Source organism: Mobula birostris, chromosome 2 (assembly GCF_030028105.1).
Source record: "Mobula birostris isolate sMobBir1 chromosome 2, sMobBir1.hap1, whole genome shotgun sequence".
Taxonomy (NCBI): domain Eukaryota; kingdom Metazoa; phylum Chordata; class Chondrichthyes; order Myliobatiformes; family Myliobatidae; genus Mobula; species Mobula birostris.
The window spans coordinates 67,503,792-67,528,897 of record NC_092371.1 but is presented as its reverse complement, the minus strand read 5'-3'; the positions used below and the strand labels follow the sequence as shown (position 1 = coordinate 67,528,897).

Below are 25,106 nucleotides of genomic sequence, written 5' to 3'. Positions count from 1 at the left end.
TGTCAGTTTTAAAAATCTCAACTGTTTAGGATGGTTTTAGCCCTGCCCAAAGAAGACTTCTGCACCATCTATTGAGTTTATTATTCCAATTGCTGCAAAATTGTTTTCTTGCAAAAACTCTCTCAGACCTTGATGTTTTGGACATGCTCTTCGGAGAAGTACTCAAAGGCCATGTCATTGGCAAAAACCAGGGTAGTATAGAAAGTGTAATTCCTCTCTTTGATGTCTCTTTTTGTTTCTTTTTTAAGGTGGATGGGGTTATGTCGAGGTCCTGATCTGCAAGTGGCACTCAAACTGTGTTTTTTTTATGTCGGATGACTTCCCATTCTGGAGCTCGTCGGCCGTCTGTTTTCCGACATTCTCCAGGCGCAGCTTGGAAGATGACGCCTCTGAGGTGTGGCCCTATGGATGACCGATTCCAGGCCAGTGTCGCTGACTGAGGAGTCATGGAAGAGGGAACATCAGGATTTTGCTGCAGCGGATGTATGGAAAAGTGAAGCAGCAGGTTGTAATATCATAACAGACTCTCCTTTTGCTGTGCAAATAGCTGATATCTCTTTGTGCCATGATAGTGAGAGAGAGAGAGAGCCTGTGATATGTCGAAGTGTCGGGTAAACAATAATTTTTGTTGTCTCTCTTTGAGTGCTTTGCTGTTGCTGTGTGGGTGGTAGGCACTGACTTTTTGTTGAAATGGGCGGGGAGTAGTGGGGAGGTTGATGCATTGATACTTGCTGCTACTTGCGCAAGGGAGGGGGGAGAGGAGGCTTCGGGGTTCTGATGTTCTCTGTCATTCATTCTTTTGGGGTTCTTCTGTTTTTCATGGATGTCTGTGAAGACAGGTATTTCAGGTCGTATACTGTATACTTTCTCCGATAATAAATAATGGAGCCACTTGAACTATTTGAAGCATTTTTTTGTTCTGAGACAGGATCTGTTTGCTGCTTGGTGGTGCAAATGTTGTAATCTATCAAGTATCAATATATTCTGGGAAAACTGGGAAACATTAGAAAGGGATTCAGACTTTTAAAAACCCTGAACCAAATTGACTTAAGTCTTGTTTAGTGTCTCAACTGATAATCGTTAATGCAGACAATTGTCTGATCATTAATTTTAAAACTTAACTCCAATGGAGAAGGAATGCAAAGAAGGCAAATGTAACAGTAATGTCTAATTTGTAACTCCAAACAGAATTCAGTAAATTATTTGTATTTATTGTCAACCTTGTAAGGATGAAACATTTGACAGCAAAATTACTGAAAGTAATCATTTTCTTGTCCATATCAATCATAAACTAATTAGACTTCTGAAATGTGCACAATACTCTAGATAAATGTATAAAAATGCGTGATACAGTCAGTAAATTGAAGATCAATAACAGGAGTCAAACTGTGATGTTCAAATCACTTCATTAATGTATTTTCTAAAGCTAATCTCGTTCTTTGCAGTTACAGTTCATGTGGTTGGCAATTTGTAATGGTATATAGCAATTAAGTGCCATATTTTGCATAACTAAAAATACATTTCATTCATCTGTAACCTAAGAGAACTCAATATTTTGCTATCATTAAATTTTCAGATTGATAACCACTTCTTTCTACAGTTCTGCATGCCCATTAAAATGAAGGGAAAACAATCTCTCAGGTTTCTCTTTATTAGCACCAGTAATATAATGATGCTTGAAATACATCCAAGCTGATAATGCAATGTCTGCCACTGATTTAATGGCTTAATTGGTTTGCACAAATTTCATTTAACTAATAAATATTCTGAATAGACCATTAGACATGAAGTAAGAATCAAAAAATGTGATTTTTTTAATACAAATAATCAATATGGAGAACGACTCAATTTCTTTTGAGGTATCTTGTGTATTTGTCAATAGATTTTCTACGGTTTAGAGTGATTTCTCCATTGTACCTCGGAGTTCAGCTTGCAAGTTAGCAAATCCACAGTAAACATCTTTCCTAGTTTGCTTCCCAGTTTAGCTCTTGCATAACATTTGATGAAAACTGTGCTGTTATTATATTGTATTTACAACAGTGTCTCAGAGGTAAATAGAGCTTTAGTATTTTTTGAATATGCAAAACATTAGCATTGTTATAATAACCTTTCTACAACATATTTTACATGCCAAATGCTGCCAAGTCCTATTTTCCCATTAACAATCTGTGAATATTCCCATGTAGAGATTGGAAGCCTTGATTTTGTTTATATATATTTATAGATTACAGACAAATGAATTCATCTTTTTAATCTGAAAGGCAAAGTACTGTAAAACTTCTAAAAAGGAACTGACGGCGCCTTAGTATAACATTAAAATATTCAAAACAAATGTGAAATATGTCCATTGAAAGAACCAGTATTTCAACATAACATACAATAATTTCTGTTCACACTTTCCCTTTAAATTATTAAGTTATTTAGCCTAACAGGATCAGTTGTTATTACTGATCTAATGAAATTAATTGCACTCACAAGTAGTTTACAAGAAGACACTTTATAATGGTTTCAATATCATTTGTAGTTTTGAGATGAACAGCATACTTTTCACTTGATCGCTTGTTGCCGGAGATGTTGGAATTAATTGATTTAGAAATAAGGCTTGTTCCCAGAGATGGAAATAGAAGTGTGTGCTGGGATATTCAGATAGCATTTCACCAATCAGAAAAACACAATACAAATACCTGGGTTCATGTTATCTCTTTCAGTTCCTTGGGGTATTTGGATTATCCACTCAATGATAGATGCAGAAAAGCTGCAAAAACGACTGTAATCTATGCCAGCGCCAAAGCACACCAAGAGTCTTGTCTGAGTGGAACATTAACTCCAGTCTGTGGGATCACAGTGGCTGAGGTATAAGAATAATCTTCGGTTACATATTTCAAGTGTGAAGGACCGGGATTCAAATCTTCACGACTTATCATTGCTGTGGGCGGTGCCTACAGAAATAAGAATCACTGAACTTATTCCAATTGTATAATAATACACTATTTACAGTATATTGGTATTTTAATCCACTGAATAAAAACTAGCATTTAAAATATACTGTAAAAATAAAAAGTATAACTGTATAAAAATTTCTTCAGAATCAAGTTTATCATCACTGACATATGTTGTGAATTATGTTGCTCTGACACAGCAGGACAGTGCAAGACATAAAAAAAGTACTGTTGCAATAAAATGTAGTATTTACTGTAGTGCAAAAGAGAAACAGCGAGGTAGAGGTAGTGTTTATGGTTTTATGGACTAGGCAGAGATCTAATGGCAGAGGGAAGCTGTTCCTGAAACATTGAGTGTGGGCCTTCAGTTTCCTGTACCTCCTCCCTGATGGTAGTAACCATAAGGCATGGCCCAGATGATGAAGGTCCCTCCTGGTTTATGAATGTCCCTATTATTAGACCCCACACATAAAAACGAGTGGCTATGAGATTGAAGTATGGATTTGCTGGCTGTTGTGTGGGAACTCTGTGGTTATCAACAGTTCACAGGAATGGAATCATATTATAAATTCAGGAAGACCTGAGTTCGTCACTCATGGTTCATTATTCCATACAGATTAACTCAAAATCATCAAACTAAATTAATATTTAAAATTGTTGTCCAATTACATCCAATAGATTTTCCAATTTATTTTAACTTCGCTGTAACCACTATGTCAGCTGTTCGTCTTAATTTTCTAGGGTTATTCAATGGTTTGGTTGCAAATGAATGATGTTACAAGGCCTTGATACTTTACCTGAGAAACAGACACCACTGTTTGTCCGGCATATGGAGATGAGGCCAAATCAGATTCAGTTTTGATAGTTGATGCCGTTTCGGAGTTCGATATAGAAGATGGAGAATTAGTTCCTGAAGTTGTACCTGAAAGAGAATAGAACTTGTTAATCCTTCAGCTTCTGAACTACATGACAGATGTCTAAGATAATATCACTTGATTCTTGGAATTTGAAGTCATTGAAAGAAAGGGACAGGCATCTCTACAGTAACTTAACAGAAGACATGATGTGCATCCGATGTACATTTTGCTTACCGATAGTGGAAGTGTTTTTCTCAGTTAATGATCTTTTTATGCTTGTCAATATTGTACACAGCAGAATCAGTAGCAAAACAATTTTTTTTGTTGTTTAAAGCAGGAATCTATTTTTGCTCTCTTTTTGCACTACTTATTTAATATTATACATGTTATTTTGATTTATAGCTTCTTTTATGTATTACACTGTACCTCTACTGCAAAGCAACAAATTTCACAACATATGCCAGTGATATTAAACCTGATTCTGATTCTGATTCTGACTCCTCAGCAGGCTGCGAATGCAGTGACGCAGCACTTTTTCAGTACTTCACTGAGCTTCAGCAAAGATCTAGCAATTCATAAAACCTCGATTAGTAACATTCTGTCTCAGAAAGACAAAGTACTGGTGACAAGACCAATCTGGAAATATAACATTCAATTAGAATTGTTTAATTATTTTAACCCACTAAACTGTAAGAATAAAATGCTCGATGGACTGGGGAAGTTTAAAGGATTTTAAACTAAATAATGGGAGCAAGGGATCAAAGGTAGGAAGATTGGTAAATCAAAAAGACAAGGCTAGAGGGAAAGCTATTAACTCGGGAAATGATAAACAGTCTGTAATGGGAGAGGATCAAGAGTGCAAATCCAACAGCTATGCAGCAGATATAGTTAGTAGATATAAATAATACGAATAAAACTAAAGGTTCTCAAACTGATTGCCAAAACAGATGAACAGAGAGTGCAAATTAAAATATGACCCAGAGGGCAAAGAGGCCAGAAGTTTAAAGAAAGTATTACTTTTAGGAAGCTAGGAAAAGTGGAGGAGTGGACCTGTTAATGAAGACTTTAGTACAACACAGGGATGCCTTAAATTCAAGAAATTGGGACATATATTGGGTTGTTTGCTGATGAGTAATAACAAAGGCACAGAATTATATGTGGGAATTGTGTACAAGCACTCTGACAACAATCACTTAGTGGGACAGTGTACAATGTATGAAATAATAGAAGCTTGTCAGAAATTTATGATGGCAATTATTTGGGATTTTAATCCACAATAGATAAATGTAGGCAAAATGAAGAGATCAGAGAAACTTTGGGATAGTTTCTTAGGATAACATACTCTGTAGTCACTGAGGGAATAAATGTTAGTCCTGGCATTATGCAGTCAAGCAGGATTAACTAACGAATTCCTAGTGGAGACATGTTATCATCAATGGTACCGAGAAACAATTTCAGCTTGAGGGACAGGAAAATGGGCCGAAAAACTAGAATTTGTATTAGGGGCAAGCTAAGGTGAAAGGGCAGATTATATTGAGGAGTTTATCAGTTGAGATGCAAGCAAATATTTATGTCCCAGACAATGTTTGCCAGAACTATAAAAGTAGATAGCAAGAGTTTCTGTGATATTTATCTCAGGTGCTTTCCACTGGACTTGATTATAAAGGATACAAGTAACATTGTAGAAAAGATGCCCTGAATATTGAATTTGGAGGCAAGAGTGTAGGGCAAATTAGTCTCTGGAGAACAAATTGCTGAGGCTGCCAGCTTACAGGTCTTTGGATTCTAATGGACTTCATCCAACTGTCTTTAGCAGGTAGCTTATCAGAGACTTGTTGCATTGGTTTTAATTTTCCAAACTTGCTTGGACTTGAAGGTTGCAAAAAAAAAAAAGCCAAGTCCTTTTTTCAAAAGGGGAGATAGAAAGCAGACAATTGCAGGTCAGTTTGCTTAACATCTGTCATAGGGAAAATGTTATTGGAAGATATTACTAAAGATATTATACTGGGGCATTTGGGCAAAATAATCTAAAGTAGTCTGGTAAAGTCAAAACTGTTTTGTGAAAGGAAAAACTTTTCACCAATTTATTGAAATTCCTTGAAGAAGGAACGTGCTAGAGAAAGGGGAACCTGTGTATATACTAAACTTGGATTCCAGAAGGTATTTGGTAAGGTTATTGTGAAAAATAAAAGGAGATGTAACAATATTGTAGATTAGTTGGTTATTGGAAAACAAAGCAGGAATAATAAGTCTTTTTCTGGTTGGGACAAAGTAACGAATAGTGTGCCATAAGGATTGGTGCTTGAACTTTACTTTTTGCAATTTGTAAAAATGAGGCACTAAAGGTAAGGCAGCCACCCTACTGAAACCATAAAACTAGATTGGAAATTAAGTTGCAAAGAGGACATAGAGAATACAAAGGATATACAGGCAGTCACCATGCTACGAAGGAGTTCCATTCCTGTTAATTGTTCTTCAGTCAGAATTGAACAAAAATGGTGCATGGGTCTGAATCACAGAGGTGGCTGTGTTGGGAGAGTAAGCTAGTAAGGGAAGAATGGCTGTCAGCCAGGCTCACTGAGCCTCAGTGTGATTCTGTTCAGCATGAGCCAGCCCATGATGATTGCAGCTTAGGTGGGCAAGAGGTTGAGGCAAGAAAGCACACAGAATTGCCCAATTCCCACTTAACAGAGGATGCCTCCAAACTTTAAGACTGTAAGATAAACTGTAGGAGCAGAATTAGGCCATTTGGCCCATCACATCTGCTTCACCATTTGATCATGGGTGATTTATTATCCCTCTCAATCCTATTCTCCCGTCCTCTCCCCATAACCTTTGAACCCCCTATTAATCAGGAACCTATCAACTTCCACTTTAACTAGATCCAATGATTTGGCCTGCATAAGCATCTATGGCAATACATTTTGCAGATTCACCACACTCTGACTAAAGAAATTCCTGCTCAGCTCTGTCCTAAAGCTGTACAGCAGTCTGCAAAATCCATCGCCCTCAATTGTGCCAGTCTCCCAAATGCTCTTTCATATAAACTGGGTGTCTATATATCAGGTGTTTGCAACTGGGGGGAATCTGTAGATAAGTTAATTGTGCAGGCAGCAGCCAGGCAAATGCACTAAGATGTGGAAAAATGTGAAGTTACCCTTTTTGGCAGGAAAAATAATCTAAAGTAGACTCTTAAAACTCTTTATCTTGTTATTTCATGCTTGATATTTATTACTATTTATTTATATTTGCATTTGCACAGTTTCTTATCCATTGATCCTGTTCATCAAACTGCTCGTCAATTCCCTTTCAGTCCTCTTGTGGCTTTTCTATGCTACAGAGCAATTTACATTTACTAATTCACCTTCCAGCACACTCCGGGATGTGAGAGGAACCTCAAACCGTCACACTGAGAATGTGCAAGTATTACCTGGGCAGCATCCAAAGTCAAGCGCAGACCTACTAGAGCCGAGGGGCATCATATTACCTGCTCCTAAGCTGATAATTTTATTTATTGTCAGGTACGTGAATACAGAGGTTTTCAGTGATATTGGTGAGTCCACAAATGATATTCTCTAATGCAGTATTGGTCTCCTTATTAGAGGAAGGATGTAAAGATATTGGAAGCAGTTTCAGTAAGATTTACTGGACTGGCTGGGTTGACATACAAAGAAAACTTGGACAGAAAGGGCTTCTAGCCGAGTTTAGAAGACTGAAAGGAGTTATGATTGAGAAGTACAAGGTCCTAAGGAATCCTAGCAGGGTTGATGTGATGAGGATATTTACTCTTGTAGGAGAGTCTAGAACTAAGGGGCACAGTTTAAAAATAAGGAGTCACCCATTTAAGTTGGAGATGAGAGAAAACTATTTCCTCTCATGTTACTGAACATTTAGTTCAAGAGTGGGGGAAGCAGAATCCTTGCATATTTTTATGGAAAAGAGAGATCCTTGAAAGGCAGGAGGCTATGGGCAGGAGACAGCTCAGCACTTTGGTTATTCCAATTAGGCCAGACATGGAGGAGGGGCTTGAGAGCCTGGGTGGCCTACTCCTGTTCTTAACTTGTAGGTTCATCTAAGCAATTACATCTTTAGTCCTTGCACTACTGGAACCCTGTAACTAATTCTAGACTGGCGATTAAATATTCCATGAGTTGTAGCACTAATTGCTGGTAAAGTGGAATTGGTAAAGCTGGATAACTTTTGTGACACTGTTATTCTGTAAGAAAGATCTATACAGTCGTCTGGTGCTACAATGCAGCCTGCACCAATCTAGATTTTACCTTCAGGTGGTACGGCATTGCTATAGTATGCTGCCTCTTCTGGTCAGAAGCAATACATGGACAATGACCCATTTGCCCATTTACTATTGAGGAACATGTTTGAAGGTTAGCATGAAGAATGGAAACCAGTTCAAGTTATTGACAGTGATAGCAGGAATATACAAGCACCTGAGGAACCTTTGGATTTGTTAACATTCTTGGGTTTCCTTTTCCTCGTCTGGATGCTTTCCTTCTTCATCGCCAATGGGCGTGGTACCTGCCGGACAAAGCACAATGACAGGGTGAATGTTGTTCTACGCACAAGTACATCATAACATTGTATGCAGTACAGAAACAAGACTAAACTAATATCACACCCAAATCTGTGGTGATGTTCAGTAGAACCTATTCAATGTCCCCTTCTCAGTTGTTCCCCTTCATATCCTGGAGACACTTGTTTTTCTCTTCTATACTAGTTATATCAACACAGAACACTCTATAGACACTTAATTCCAAAAATGGTAGATCAAAAAGTGAAAAATGCTTTGAAAATTTAAAAGAAAATTACTCTTATATTTTCTGAAAATACTGGAAATGTTCGTGCGTCAGGCAGCAAGGGGAAACGTTTAATGTTTCAGGTCTGGGACCCTGAGTCAGAATGGGTGAAGAAAAAAAAACATTAGTTTTCAATAGGAGAGAAGGTAGAGAAGGAATAGGTAGAACAAAGTAAATATCTCTTGTAGCGAGAACTCAAATGCAATGTAGGGGCAGACACAAACACATTATGCTTCCTTGTCTGGGTAATGTGTTATAAATGATGGGGGTTGTGAGATACGTTCAACAGGCCAGACTAAATGAACGTGATAAGAAAAACTGAGCCAAAATGATGAGCGGAAATGATCAGTCTGATACAGACAGAAAGAGTGAGTTACCAAAGTTGTAGAATTTGATATTCAGTTTGGAAGGCTGCAATGTGCTCAGATTGGAGACAAAGTACTTCTCAAATTTACACTTGCCCTTGTCTGTCTAAGCTTCTGAATTTCTTCAACTTCTCTATACATTGCTCAATATCATATTTTCTTTAGTAAAGCTGAGGAATTTATTTTTTGATAAATTAAAGAGATTATGTAAAAGTAAGATTAAGTTTTCAATATGTTTACTTGAACAAAACTACCTCATTTGGCTGGATTGTGTTGGAAACAGCCCATACACTGCATTTGCCTCTTGTGGGATTCACCCCAAACAATCAAACTGAACTTTACCACCCATACTGCTGCCAATCTCCTGGAAGCACTGCTGTCCCAGACCTCCCGCAAAAGAGTGGTCTGTGAGCAGTGAACAGCCCTCAAGCTGTGAATCCTGAGGCACAGCTCTGAACCCTCCTGTGCCCTCCTGAAACTTAACATTTTCCCATCCTATTTGAAAGTCTCCAGTGATTTGAAACATTAAAGACTTGAAATACATAAAAATTAAATTTTTAAAAGAATCTTTAAAAATTTATATAAATTCATGAATTGATTAAGAAAAAGGAAAAGAACAAAAAGATCAATCAACCCTGTTGTACTGTTCAGTAATTTCTCATTTGAACTTTGACCTGAAATCAATTTTCTTGCCTGATCATCATGACTTTCATTGCTGTCTTGTCCAAAACATGTCTCTATCTCAGACATGAATATGCATCCATGAATAGAATATTTAATTTTTCAATGGAATAGTCCACTCAGTGCCCACATTATTAGGTGCACCAGTAGACCTGCTCGTTAATGCAAATACAGTGGATTTTGGTTAATTGGGTCATCAGTTGTTGGGGACAATTCTTATTGGACAAAACCTAATTGAGAAAGTATCAAGGATTCCCTTCATTTATGTGGGACACTATGCTGCTTAATTGGGACAGGAGATTGTGAACAATCTCTAACCAGTTTTAGTCGTGTACACTTGTGTGGCTGTTAAGACACTACACCGTGCTTACAGCAGTTTTTAAATAGCATTGGTTGTATGCATTTGTGTTCAAGAAGTGTGATTTTTGTCACTGATAGTTGGTGAGAAGAAGCAGTAAGACAATTCAGAACAGTTTTGTTCACTGTAGTTTCAAGCATTCAGGCTTGGATATACCAGAAACATCTGGGAGTGAAAATGGAATGATTTCACAACTTCAACAAGTTAGAAGTTGTGAAGAATTTGTAAGTATTGTCTTGAATATGACAATCAAACTGAAGACTTGGAGGAAGCTATGCTTTCAACGACTGCAAAGGCAGTGCACTGTCCACACTAGGTGTTAGCACTGATTTTGCTCATTTAAGAGAATACGATGGTGTACACTGGATTAATTCCTCCATTGATAGGAACTAATACACAGTTTTATAGTACTGTAGTAACATTGGCAGTGTTCTAATTTTTTCTGCATTTCATTTAAACTCAGTTACTCAGTTAAACAAACTACTCAGATAGTTTGTCTTTGTGATACCTTTTTCACTATTTCAATTAAATTTTGATGAATTGATGTAGCCACTTAATTGGGCTAAAATGTACTGGTCCAGAAGTGTCCCAGTTAACTGGAATCCATTTATCTAATCAGCCAGTCATGAGGCAGCAACTCAATGTATAAAAGCATATACACATGGTCAAGAACTTCAGTTATTCTTCAGACCAAACATCTGAATGGGGAAGAAATGTGAGCTAAGTGACTTTGACTGTGGAATGATTGCTGGAGCCAGACAGGGTGGTTTGATTATATCAGAAAATGCTCATCTCCTGGGATTTTCATGCACAACAGTCTCTAGAGATTTCAGAGAATGGTGCGAACACCAAAAATAATGCAGTGAGTGGCAGTTCTATGGGGGAAAGTGCCTTGTTAATGAGAGAGGTTGGAGGAGAATGGCAAGACTGGTTCAAGCTGACAGGAAGGTGAAAGTAACTCAAATAACCACATATTATGACAGTGGATTACAGAAGAGTGTCTCTGAACGCACAACATGTTGAACCTTGAAGTGGATGGGTTGTAGCGGCAGAAGACCATGAACATACACTCAGTGACTGTTTTATTATGTATTTGAGACAGCAAATAAAGTGTCCACTGAGTGTACATTATAATTACACATTGAGAGAAAGCTTGCTCTTTGAAGTGAGCTGCCCATGCTCATGGTGATCTGTATGGGTATAGACTTATTTCCCCTGAGTCTGTATACTTTGTCATGTTGCACAGAGCCTTTCTGATTAAAAATTGCCAGGTCTTGTAGGGCTGCAGGAGCTTGCATAACATAATGGTCACCCAAAATGAGCAGAAATAAACTCCCACACTCTAAGGCTTAGCCAGCTGTCAACAAAAGTGAAATATTTTTGACTATCACTAAACTTCAAAAGCATTAAAAAAGTAACAAAGTTTAAAAACATTTTTTCTATATAGATTTTTGTAAATGCAAGCTACTAAAATAGTAAATCAGCATGTACCTAATGAATTTCCTTTACATTGAAATCAGCAGACTCACATTTTTGTAGGGTCTAACTGGTACAGATTTGGTGGGCATAATTCCCAATTAATATATTGGGAAAAAATGGCAGTAGGTTTGCATTCCACTGCTAAATTCCATTAAGTGTCTCACTTCAAAGGCCAAAAAGAGAATCCCAACTTCAAAGTAAATTTATTATCAAAGATCTTATATGTCACCTTACGATTCATTCAACTACCACTAAAGAACAAACAGCATGTTAGTAAGTTCTGTGTTTCTGTAAGAACCCTGAGCTTTGTCACTTTAATACTGAGAAATACCAACAGCTGAGAATAAAACTACTGGAATTTCCCAGCATCTTCCAACTCCATGGACTTGACCACATTTGAAACAGATTGTTACCTTCAGATAAAAAGGGCTTAGACCATAAGGCCATAAGACTTAGGAGTTGAGTTCAGCCCATCGAGTCTGCTTTGCCATTTCATCATGACTGATCCCATATCCCATTCAACCCTGTACACCAGCCTTCTCACCATATCCTTTGATGCCCTGAGCGATCAAGAAATGATCAACTTCTGCCTTAAATATACCCACAGACTTGGCCTCCATCGCAATCTGTGGCAAAGCATTCCACAAATTCACTACTCTCCGGATATTAAAACTCCTCCTGTTCTAAAATGTCACTCCTCAATTCTGAGGCTGTGTCCTCTAGTTCTGGATACCCCTCCACTGGAAACATCCTCTCCATATCCACCCTATTTAGTCCTTTCAACATTCGGTAGGTTTCAATGATAACTCCCACATTCTTCTAAATTCCAGTAAGTATAGGCCCAAAGCTGCCAAAAGCTCCTCATATGTTACCCCTTCATTTCCAGAATCAACCTCATGAACTTCCTCTGGACTTTCTCCAATGACAACATTGTGTAGTAGATTTACATCAAAACTTTTCTGTAGCTTCAATCATGAGAGCTATATTGAAGTGGATCTGATGCAATAAAGACTTTTGTTGGAGTTTAGTCATTTTGGCTAGAGGTGGATGGGAAGTTCATTGGTTAAAAGGATTTTGTCACCTATCTATCTACTTACATACAGATACAACACAGTAACAAGCCCTTCCACACCAACAAGCTTGCACTGATGATCTACATCCATGTAGGCAAATAACCGGCTGACCCTCACATCTTTAGCTTGTGAGAAGAAACTGGAGCACCCAGAGGAATCACGGGGTGACCGTACAAGCTGCTAACAGGAATTGAACCCGGGTCGCTGGCACTGTAAGGCATTATGCCAGCTAATATGCTACTGTGGCTCCCAACTCACACTGCTGGAGTTCTAACCATTAAATTTTATCAATGCATTAAGTCCAGGGCATCTTTAGTATGGTGCACCAAAACCTTGCGTATTCACTCATTTATCAATAAATCCAAGGCATTTTGTGAAGAGGGTCAAGCTCATACGCAATTTTTCTCTGTGGTAAATGCATTGGGCATAAATTGGGCTTTACAGACTGTGTTACTTAACAGCAGTGCCTTACATTCAAAAATAATCTATTACTTGATGCATTCTAAAGGGCTATGTTATAATGTTTGTTTCTTTGGTTTCTGCTTTTGAACCTTCAAGGAGAATTGACTTCTTGTGGTCTTGCTGCATTTTTCAGCTTTCTGGAAAATGTCAAGCCCTGACCACTCATTCCCTTCTACACTGGTGCACTGTGAAGTAGTGTTCACCTTTTACATTAAAATAAAATACTCTTCAGCACTTTCCAAATCCACCATATTCAGATGAGAGAGGAGGATTGCAAGTAGATGAAGGAATCACTGCATGGAAATTTCCTAACTAGGTCACACACTAACCCCTGCCTCTATCATCACTGGAGTTTAAGTCACTACCCAACAATAATGTGGAAGAACCATCACAAGGAATGCAGTATGACATCTTAGTTACCTTCTCAAGTACAGTTAAAAATGGGAAATAAATCCTGACCTTGCTAGTGAAATCTACATTCCATATAAAAGCACTAAATAAATTCTGATATTCTCAGTATTCCCTGGGCAATGGTAGCATTATTGAAGGGAGAGACTATTGATATTTACTTCCACATCATCTGTCCATTTCCTCCGAATGACTTTTTTTTAAAGTTATAGCTTTGCTTTTTCCTATTAACAAATGATTTAAACAAAACTTCCCCATGGATTCTTGTTCTGCTATTCTTACTGAGTTTGTTTGAACAGTTCTCAAAACAGTCTGACTAACCTTCCCATTTTACTTGGCACACTTAACTTAAAAAGCTATCCCATAATCCTTAAATCCTGTCCTTGACCTTGTTGCTCCAGATTCCAGCATCTGCAGTCTCTTGCGTCTCCTTGACTAAAGTAGTTCCCTGGGTCCAAACCTTCTCTAGCCGTTAAAATTGCTAAGCCTTTCCTGTCATCATATTTCCTCTCCAAAGGTTCAGCAGACAAACACTCCCCCTTCTGAGTTTATGGGTCCACTTTTCCATCCTCTTGCTCTCCCAAATTATTTTAATAATTTTATTTTAACTGTTCTTTTAATATGAATGTTAAAAGTCAACCTGTCAGTTGCAAGTTAAGTGGTAGCCCAAACATGAGAAGATCTGCAGACGCTGGAAATCTAAAACAACACACACAAAATACTGGAGGCCAGGCAGCATCTATGGAAATGAGTAAATGGTTGACGTTTCAAGCCAAAACCTTTTATCCGTTTTGGTCTGAGATCCTGATGAAGGGTCTCAGCCTGATAAGTTGATTGTTTACTCTTTTTCATAGATGCTGCCTCGCCCGCTGAGTTCCTCCAGCATTTTGTGTGTGTTACAGTAGTTCAGTGGTATCATTTATTTTGCTTTTAAGCCAGAGGCCTTTCTTTCACCTTCATTATCTCCAAACACTGAAGCCACACTTTTATTAATCCATTTTCCCAAATCTTCTTGCTGCCCTGTTATTAAAAACAGATTAATTCTAATCCATGGCTTTCCACCTAATCTCCTGTTATAAAGGCCATTCATTTTATTGGGTCCATGTTGGATCCCAACAGAACAATCCCGCCAATCCTGCTCGCCTGTAGCCATGGAACTTATTAACCCTTCCATACCCAACAAGCACAGTTTTGTTCTTTTGTCACTTACCACACTAAGGAGGGATTTTCAGTAGCTAATTAGTCTCAATTGCACTTTATCACCTCTCAGTTCACTGACAAACATGGATTTTTTGATATTAACTCTCATTGGTTCATTTTATTAGTTATTCCATTCAGCTTTATCATTTGTAAATTTTGGGTATCTTAAAATTGTTATTTTCCAAATCAATAGCAATTCTCTAATTAATGAAAATTAAAACTAGCATGTTCTTCTGCAATTCTCATACAGTACAATGCAAAAGTCTTAGATATATATATATATAGCTAGGGTGCCTAAGACTTTTGCACAGTACTCTATTTGTCAATGTGGAGCAAACAGCAAGTTTGTAAATCTGAAGGAAATTAAGGATGTTGGGAGTACTGCAGGAGAAATGTGGGATAGGTGGTAGAGAAGGAGTGCCAGGGGCAAGGAGTGGCATGGGTACAGACACACCCTGCCCTGAAACACCGGGCAAGGTCCCTTGATTCCAAATAATTGGTTTATTGAACATTACAGAATGTCTTTCTGGTGCTTCCCACTCTCTCCCTTCTCCCTTCCCCTTTTCCTAACCATGATTCCCCTTGCTCTGCTCCCTTCCCACTCTCAGTCCACAAGAGACCTACAGTATATCAGAATCAGGTTTATCATCACTCACACATGGCTTGAATTTTTTTATGGCAACAGTACAGTGCAATACATAAAATTACCACAGTATTATGCAAAAGTCTGACAGACCCTAGCTATATGTACGTACCTGAGACCTTTGCACAGTACTGATTCGCTTTGTTTTGTCTACTATTAACCACACATTGACCCACACTATTGCACTTCTGCTATGATACAAGGCCTATGAATCTGTCTGTAATGTGGAAAAGTGCATGATATCTTTAAAATATTAAATTTCACTGAAACTGAACTTAAAAAGACTTATTATGACTGAAAAGCACCTTATTCAAAAATTTAAGTAGCCTTCACAGAATCAAACATGGTTCTAAACAATGTTAGTTCACAATCTGGTTTACACTTGTTGATTATAAACATGAGTCTAAATGGTTCTCTAATGCTGCAGATTTGCTTATGGGTTGCAAACAACTCCTAGATAACTTTGTACCTGAAAGCTACCAAACCTAAAGAACAAAGTTCATTTATTAAATTGCCACATGATCAAATGGATTCAGGGGCAGGTGTATGGTTTTGAATTTACTTGTGTAATATTTTGTATTGCTTAATTATGAATTAGAATTATTTATTGATTATTTCAATCAGGGCATTGAGGGTAGGTGACCAATTGATTTAATTCATAGTTAATCTCATAATTATGCCCTGGTAATAATTTCTCTCAATTATGGAAAAGAATTAGTCTAGCCATTTTAAGTTTCATTTGAAAATCTGCATTCTCTCTCATTTTATTATTGACTAAGAGTTGGTTACTTAAACCATAGAAATTCTATCATAAATCTTATATTTTGCCCTTATTGAATAGTTCACAGATCTATTAAATTTTAATTGCAGAAGTAATAAAAGTATTACCCCATGAAGTTTCATGTAGAGTCCACAAGCATTACACACTGGTTCTCCTTCGGCATTTCTTCTCCATAGGGTGGTGGTAGAGGTGTGGCAGTTGGTGCAACACAAGCCAGCACGTCTGGAAGAAGACTGTAATACACAATTTTTGGAGCAGTTTTCAATAATGTAATAATCCACAATGTTACTTTGATCCACTTTCTTAAAATCTATACTTTTGAAATGATAACATAACTGGAATTTATGAAAGAATTTTATTGATTGGTACTAAGATTATAATTTTATTTTTCTCATTGTGCTATTGTCCTTTATTCCATTTTGTGAAAATAATTTTCTGAAGTGTACTTGTGCACACAAGAAGGAATCAAGTATCATAATACAGCACAAGCTTAAATTAAGTGGTCTAAGAAAGGGAAGCCTAGTTACAACTGTGTGTGTTGTTTTCAAACCGAGATAAAGGACCAAGGTTCCTCTCATACTTATTGAAAAGCACAAGGCTAAAATAATTTATATCGTCAAGGCCTAAGTAGTTTATTCAGAATGGGGAATGGGCCTCTGAAGGATGCCTCTTCACAACACTGACCTTGTCAAGGAAGTTGTTGACCCCCAACATTGTGATGTAGTGTTGTTATTTAAGACATAAAAATTATGAGTCTGTTTTGCAGGCTTTGCAACTTGAATGGTGTTTAGGGATAGAATGTTAAATATAATTTAAGTAGCAGAGCTTAGGTTGCACTGAATCTAAAAAGGAACTAATTAAAGCTGCAGTGCCTATGGTTGCTTGGTTTTGGACGATTTAGTAGTCCCACCACACTGCCCCCCACTCCAGTCTTTAGTTACCAATTTCTTGTCAGACTCCACAACTAAAATCAATGAAACCCTGATCTTTCTTCTGATCTACAGCAGTCTGACCCACCAATAAATCCATTGCAATGGTGAAAAGAAGGAGAAAGTCTATTTTTAACAGAAAGATGATCTGTTGAAACGATCACAGAAATTCAGTGCTTTATTTTTTTTTGCAGGATGTCCTTTTGTGAACTGCAAGTGGTTCCACAGGTTATTCAACAGAGAACAGCGGGATTTAGGAGAGATGCATGAGCAGGTCTTCGAAGATGGTCTGCACTGGTTGTAACTTTTTTTTAACAAATGAATCAGGATCAGCAAACTGCTTACCAATCTCCTCTGCGGTTTAATGAGTGGTCGGTTCATCCCGTTCATCTTGTGATACAAGCCACAGGCATTGCAGAGATAATGGCCCGTCCCATCCCGTCTCCAGAGTGGAGTGGACATGGACCCGCAATTCACACACTCCCGGCCCTCAGGGAACTCTTCCAACATTTCTATTTCATCAAATAAAAGGGAAAGGAGAAATCAGTGACATCTGGTTTGTATAATGCAGAGATTTGCGACTGTCAGAGAAGTGCATCCTGTTAAAAAACGCGTTCTAAAAGAAATAAAATTTAAAAAATGGCTCCACAGCTAATAAATTATATTATTTATTACCCTGCTTGGTCCTGGAGTATGTTATCTTATATTCACTTAAACTAATGTGCTTTCCCATGTATCAAACTGGGTGTAGTTACACAATATTAGCAAAAAAAAAACATTTAAATCAACCCCACTTGGTTTCTAGGGTATTATTGAATTCCAATCATTGATACATTGCACCAACTTGCTCACAAAAGGGTTGCAATATTTCCCACTTTAATACTAATTATAAATTTCAATTATTACCATTCATGTCCATTTTGTGTAACAGTGGAAATAATTGATGGAAATATTTTGCAAAAATTGATTAATTTTTCCAATGTTTCAACGAATTCAACATCAATAAGGAAGACTTACAGTTGATCAAGAAAATTGGGATAGGGTGTGTTCACATAGGCAAAAGTTGCCCTTCAACATATTCATTCAAACTATCAGTATTCCTTGCAACATTGACTTTTCATTGCATTAATATTAAAATGGAAGCCAGTTAGAGATTTCTAGATTAAAATAATGCAAGTGAATTTCTGAATATAATCAGGAAATTTTAGATCGTGTAAAGTAATAACTAGTTATTCCCTTATTCAGAAAAAAACAATCAACATTTGATCAGAGTCCAGTATTCCCTTGCAGTTAGCAGCTGTAATGATAGTCGTCAGTGAACTGTACTTTACAGACCATTTTTCAAATAAATGTCCGTATCATCCTCAACATTTCTAAAAGTGTACATGTACTTCAGAAATAACTTAAAATATCACTGTAAGGAAGATGAGCATCTGTTAGCGGCACTAATATTATGGATGTTGTGTAGCCTAAACTGATCTGACAATCCAAGTTGTTTCTCTGTTGCAGGGGCAACTCTGGAGCTAATAAATTTTATTGTGATAAAAAAGTGGCACCCAAACGTGCTTGGGACTGTACTGTTATTTGTGCTCTGTAAAGTATGTTCCAATAGAAAGCACAAATCATTTCAAAGGAGGGAAAAAGACGATTAAACTGTAGGGTTTTTTTATGAGGGTTGGTGATAGAAATCATAATGCCTTGCCAAACTTTCCCGTTTTTCATCAAAGTGTTTTTGGATGTTGACTAGTGGCGACAAGGAGACTGGCTCCGAAGACTGATGGAATGCTCATTTGTGTTACAGAACGCTCTGTGATCCACTACTCGATTTATCAATCACACCTATTGCACTCGGCTGACAAATGACAGCCCGTGGACGGAAAACAGGTCAACATTCTGGGTTGATTCCCGCAGATGTCAAAACGTGCTGTAAACAAATACCTTTCTTATATAAAGGAGTTAAATATACTCCTAAAAATCCAGATTCGTTAGTTGTCGAGAGAAAACTATCTACTCAAACGAAACCAATAATTCCTATCCTACACTTCAGTTCTGTATTACACGACGTTTCTGCCATGGTGACTATGCACGCGATTGCAGACTCCATTCTAGTCTATTGAGATCTATTTAGCTGTAGATTTAGAAAACTGAAAAAAAATACCTTATGTAGGCAGCGAACTTAATTGAGTTCGGGGCGGCAAATGTTGAAAAATAATATATAGTTGCAATAATAGTTTATAGGAAGTCCGAAAATTGTTATGAAAGAAATATTTTAAAAGTATGAGGGCAGATTGAAATTAATATCATAATGTATTTATAAAGAAAAACATATTTGAATCTGCTGATGTTTTAAAAACATTCTCGTTAATATATCTTGGATTCGTGAAACCGGCGAAAGTAGCGCTTTTTCTTTCGATGTGAAACACCGCTGCGCTTAATCTAAATGCTTGTGATAAATTTATTATTGTGTATTTATCTCTTAATTTAATATCGAATAATGTAAGATTTTTAAAAAAATGTATATTTTGATAACACTTTTCCACGGGCTGTTAAAATTTAGAAAATATACACTTGCAATCATTCCTATTAATTCCAACCTATGACACTTAAAAATAGACATTGAGTATTACAGGTAATGAAGTGGGTTTGATACTTGGGGTGGTTGATCAAGTTTCACTGTCTCTCTATCTTCATCTATGGTAAATAGGGACGTATTTGTAGATTGTTTTGGAGATTGAACCAGAGGACTTACAGACTTTTTAAAGAGACTGCACTGAGCTAATGTGATCCATTGAAGTGCTTAATAGGCTTACAAGCCATAAATTTCGTAAGTTACTTTAAACATCTTCAAAACTGTTAGTGTTAGAAAATGACTCTAAGAGTATTGTCGAGACCCAGATTCAGCCGATCTACATTGCTTACTGCTATCGGACAATGACATAAATTACAGCCCTGCATTTGCTAGACTGAATATTTGCAGAGATAAACACACTTCAGTGTAATAGGTTTGTAGGCAGCCAATCAAACCAAACTAGTCCTGGGTATTTTTATTACTTCAGAACTCCATTTTTTTTGTTTCAAAACTGGATTTCCAGACACCGAATAAAATGAGGTATTGTCATGTTTAACTTGGCCATAATAAAGGCATCTCTGGGTCTAGTGTCGATTCATTTCTATGTACTGGTTAGAAAAACAGCATTGAAACCCTCGCGTTTCCAGAAAGATGATTGCAATATTTACTACTTAGGACTAAATGCCACGGGTTTATTTTATTGTGTCACACATAGCAACATCTCGCCGAGTGGAAAATTAAAAGAAATGGCATCTGCAATTTTCTGTTGGAAGAGATGGTACCAATTAGGATGTGGATTTTTAAAATGTTTTTCCCCCCGTTGTTTTCACTATATAATCTTGATTTGTTCGTGCTCATCAAAGTTGTAAACATACGATCGAGTAAGTATAGAGTATAACTAACTTGTGGGGTTCTAAGCGAACTGCCGCTAGTGAACTGGACCACTGCCTCCCCCGAGGGTTGCCCTAAACGCCGGAGAGACACAGAACATACACCTTTTCCTTTACGAAGACGCAGAGGTCGGCTGACGCAAAAGATGTTGAAAAGGCCGGAGTCAAACAGATGTTTACGTTTGTAAACAAAGTAAAAGTAAATTTAATGTTGAAAGTAAATTTTTATCAAAGTGCATAGATGGCATGCTATATAACTCTAAGATCCGTTTTCTTGAACTCAAGACATGAAAATAAATTCTACAAGAACACATTTCATGGAACTCAAAAAAAAGTATCAGAGAAATTGTCGCTAAATGGACAGACAATTGCTATGATTCTATGCTGTGTTTCAATGCCCAGCAGAGTATTTTGTTGTTACAATTTATATTTGAACGTGAGCATCGCAATTTTTAAAAGCGAATAATTGGTTCCAAATTTTAGCGTCCCTGTGACTCGATATTATTTGATATTAATACAATTACAACATGAATGTTCGGCGGTGATTTAATTCGCATGCCTTGTTCAAGGACTAACTTCAGCAGGTAACAGAGAACAGCTGCATATAATTCTAATTTCCTAAAAGGCATAACAGTAATTAACCTAAAAATAAATATTATTATTTTATTACAGATATTTTATCAACTAAGAGAGTAATACATAAGCTAATTTCAGCTAAGATAGTTACGTTTCAAGGATTTAAGTTTTTGACTAATTTTTGCCAAATTTTATGTATACAAGATATCTTTTTTTGATCTAACAATTCGCTGAAAGTCGGTCCGATTTGGCTACGTGAAATTAACTCCTACACAGAGAACAGATTTAGAATGACTTATTTACAGATGTCACTGCGCTATACTTTCGGATGAATAATACGGTGTGGAAGCAATTGCTTACCCGCATCGCAACACTCGGGACTACACTCTGCCTAAAACGGGTGAAAAGGTGGCCCCATTTTTAAAACAAATGACAGTCGAAGGGTGTGATAAATCAAACACTGACTGTAATTTCAAGCTATTAGGTACACAGTTGCCCCGAGGTCATCCTGAGAGCTCTAACCCTCCGCCATTCTCCATATTTACCATATTCATCATAGGCTTGGACTGAACGACACTTCTCATCACTCGTCAACCAGCAACAGTTGAAATCCGAATATTACGTTTCAGTTACTATTCAGAAAAATCGGTTTTTATCGAAAGATGATTATTAGTTTTTATTATTATAAATTATATTAGTAAATAATAACGTTCGTAACTGTTCACTTGCGGATTAAATGTCAAACGGCGACAGTTCAAATCGGAAAACCACGTTTATATTATTATTTAGAAAAATCCACTTCTATTGGAAGAAAATTGTTATTATTTATTATTATTTTAGTGGGTAAGGGCTATGGAGTGGCCAGTGGCTATCAGCTCCGAATGTTCGTCCCAATATTTCAGTAGTTAAAAAAGGCCCTCAAAGATGTATTGGAAATATAAGCCTTTACTGCTGATGGAAGAGTACAAAACTTATACTTGTTTTCGAGTGGTTGATCAGTACCCTCCAAGTTCTTGTGTGGCACTTGAAGAAGAATTTCAGTGACTTACCCAGACTGGATCTCCTTCCAGACATGGAAACTTGTCTTGCCTGAAGGCTATGGATCATGGAACTCTCGAAGGGTCCAGGTGGCCATGCAGAAGTCATCTCTGGCCCCACATAGGTAGGATACGGGCTGGAATACGTTCCATTCACCGACCTGACCAGGGCATTTCCGTACTGCTCCCTGCCGCTGGCGCTGATGACCAGGGGATTAGTGTACGCCGCGTCTCTCCCTGCGCCGTGGCTCATGGGGGGGCTGTGAGAATAGGAGAAGGTGGTGGAAGGGTGCGGGCTACTGGGGTTGAATCCAGAGCTTTCGGTAGCCGGTTGAGGCCAACCCGTGTGGTTGCTCAGGTGATGACTCTGGTGGGCCGATTCACAGTTCTGGAGGTACGGTATGCTGGGTAACATGGACGGGACCCGAGTTGTCGGCACATACACGGGTGAACCAGCCGAAGAATGCATGAAATTGCCGGAAGCCTCGTGGGGGTAGGTCGGCTGTCCATGATTTGCAGCTAGCGCCAGACTTTGGTACATCTTCTAACCGAGTTAAGGCCTTGATGCGTCACCGAAACGAATGCTCACTTGAAATCGTTTGAGCTCCAAATACACTAAGACTGCCTTCACTTTGAAATCAGTTCATTGCTAATTTCGTAAGGGGAGCCCCTCAAAACGAAGGTGACCGCGGGAAACCTTTAATTCTCCTCTATCCTCGCTCTGGTCTTTCAGTAAGTACGTCACCTGAAAGAAATAGATCAGTTACAAATTACCTAGCCAACAATCTCCAATCTAATGCCCATAGCCAGTTTCATGCAATCCATAAAGTGAAGTACCTGCCCTAAGTGACAACTTCCGTATAACGTGAGCAACTATTTTAACATTTTCAAACTGGGACATCGAGATTTAATAATCTGCTCTAAATATATGAGCGCAGCCGTTCATCTGAATTAGACTTCCGGAGTTGTGGAATATCTTCTGCGCTTCCGTATGAAGAATTTCGTGCAATAAGAAAATATTTCAGGGTCTGTTCTGACTAAATGCTTTAGTTCAATCCAGTTGATCAAGATTGGCCATTTCATAACGTAGCTGCCAAAAACTAGGTTCACGCAATTTCTCGCATTCGATATTTCTCGAATTATCCAATCAATAGAATCTCACTTATGTATAATTTCAGCCACAGTCGCGGAAATACTTAAATAGTACGTATCTAGAGGGAGTCGGGAGAGTTGATAGAATGCTTGTACCTTTATCCCGGGGCGCCCTATAAAACTTTCTAGCTTGGGGTTAAGTTGTTATTATCTATGACCACACAAATCACAGAGAAAAAAAAAACGATAACTGCGCTACTCTAAAGTAATGGCAATTTAGTTAAGGTTTACATGGCATCCTCTATCTATGCGATAAGGTAACCTGACAGATAAGGGGGGGGGGGGACCTCCAGCCGGCAGATTCATTGGCTAGGGGGTTACCTTTAACAGAATACTTACGATCGAATCCAGAGCAGCCAGCCGTTGGACTGAGTGGAAAAATTAAAATAACCGAAAATTCTCTTCTTCCCTTCTTTATCGTTGTTGTACCAATATCCAAGATTGCGGGATGAAGATTGCAATTTGTCAGTACGACGTGAGCGGCGAGGGAACTGTTGCGCGGGGTGCTTCTGATACCGACTGACCTGTCTCCTATCTTGATTGGTGACTTGTTTCAGAAAGCTGCCTGTGTTTTTCTCCGCTCCAACCCTGCCAATTCACTGAGCTAATTGTAGCTCTGGGATCACGTGACGCAGGCCCTCCTCCTCCTCCTCCTCCTCCTCCTCCTCTTCCTCCTCCTCCTCCTCCTCCTCCTCCAGCACTGTATTTACATAGCAGAGCACTTCTTAAAGAAACAGGGAACCGATTCATTTGGCGTCATAATCCAATTTGAAGAGCGCTAACAATGTGAAAGCAGATTACACGGATTCCTACTCAAGCATCAACATAATACTTGATTTTGAAAAAAGGAACAAAATGACAAAATAGCAATAGTAAAGTGAAGGAACTGCTTCTGACATGAGTCAGGTATTCTCGATTCACTCCATGAGGTCTATAGAACGGGGAAATGCCTAAATACAAAAAGGAATCACGGTAATTCTAACAAGTGAACTATTAAGGAAATAATTGACAAGTTTAGCATTAATAAGAGAATTCTGATTTCTATGGGACTCCGTTTTGACATCTTTATGTTTATGGGCATTGCTTCCTTACTGAACGTTGTCAAGAAGGCTGTTTCTATCTTCATGGGGCAGAACATGACAAAGTGTGGAATCCATCTATAACCTTGTGATGCGCATGTCTGAAAGGAGCCCTTGTTTAATATTAATAGAAATCAATTCCAACTCACATCAGATTTGAATATTAAGTCTCAAGTTATGCAAACTGTGAAAGTGCGTTAACAAAGACAGTGAGCACGCCCCGTGACCGACAATGACGGGACGCCGCGTTTAACAGTCCTTGGAGTTTAAATTTAAATTTTCAGTTAGTCTGTCTACTGCTGCCGCTCCAAAGTGCTGAATTTACATGCTAACTTCACCGCAGTGAGATTACTTGAAACAGTTTGAATATATTAAAATCATTTCGCGTAAAAAACAAAGTATAAGAAATGTAGTTACATCTAAGTACACCGCACATAACACTCGATATGGCTTCAATATGTGAAACATGACAGAAATCGTTAGCACATCTGTATAAGTTTTCCGGTAGCAAATCGCTCTGGGATATTGCGCGACGTGCATGAAAGGCCCCATATAAATGCAAGTGTTTCACTACTAATATTCTGATTTAAAGAATTTTACAGAGTACGGTATAGTTCTTCTACTTATGAGCCTGGGATAAATAATCATTTCCATCTAATCCAGTGTTGTCAGTTTTTGACTACATATGTTGTTCCAAGTCTCTGATTTTATGGGGAATAAAAGGGGGGGAGGGGTAGATCGTTCTTTTTTTCTTGTCCATACTACAGTTTGCGGTTGGAATAGATAATCCGGCCTAACTATGGGAATATGACCG

General features: G+C 38.0%; 1 protein-coding gene across 2 annotated transcripts; it reads right to left on the bottom strand.

The window, feature by feature from the left end:
• Positions 1 to 1,389: 1,389 nt before the first annotated feature.
• gata5 (GATA binding protein 5) lies at positions 1,390 to 23,887 on the bottom strand. 2 transcript variants are annotated; one of them, XM_072277203.1, is made up of 7 exons: positions 23,553 to 23,887; positions 22,074 to 22,806; positions 17,335 to 17,501; positions 16,168 to 16,293; positions 8,245 to 8,332; positions 3,742 to 3,861; positions 1,390 to 2,853 (listed from the first exon to the last, which is right to left on the bottom strand). In XM_072277203.1, exons 2-7 carry the CDS (start codon positions 22,600 to 22,602, stop codon positions 2,840 to 2,842), a joined length of 1,044 nt encoding a protein of 347 aa, XP_072133304.1. In that variant the 5' UTR covers positions 22,603 to 22,806; positions 23,553 to 23,887; the 3' UTR covers positions 1,390 to 2,839. The 2 variants fall into 2 exon arrangements, with proteins under 2 accessions (XP_072133304.1, XP_072133293.1); XM_072277192.1 differs by having other exon boundaries at positions 1,390 to 2,939; positions 3,737 to 3,861; positions 23,553 to 23,885.
• Positions 23,888 to 25,106: the final 1,219 nt, after the last annotated feature.

Excerpts from the sequence above, each read along its gene's own strand:
- gata5 (XM_072277192.1), bottom strand. The coding sequence starts at position 22,602 with ATGTACCAAAGTCTGGCGCTAGCTGCAAATCATGGACAGCCGACCTAC. Across the intron at positions 17,502-22,073 it reads TGGAAGGAGATCCAGTCTGG|AAATGTTGGAAGAGTTCCCT; the intron begins GTAAGTCACTGA and ends TTGATGAAATAG. Across the intron at positions 3,862-8,244 it reads CAAATCCAAAGGTTCCTCAG|GTACAACTTCAGGAACTAAT; the intron begins GTGCTTGTATAT and ends ATTCTCTTTCAG.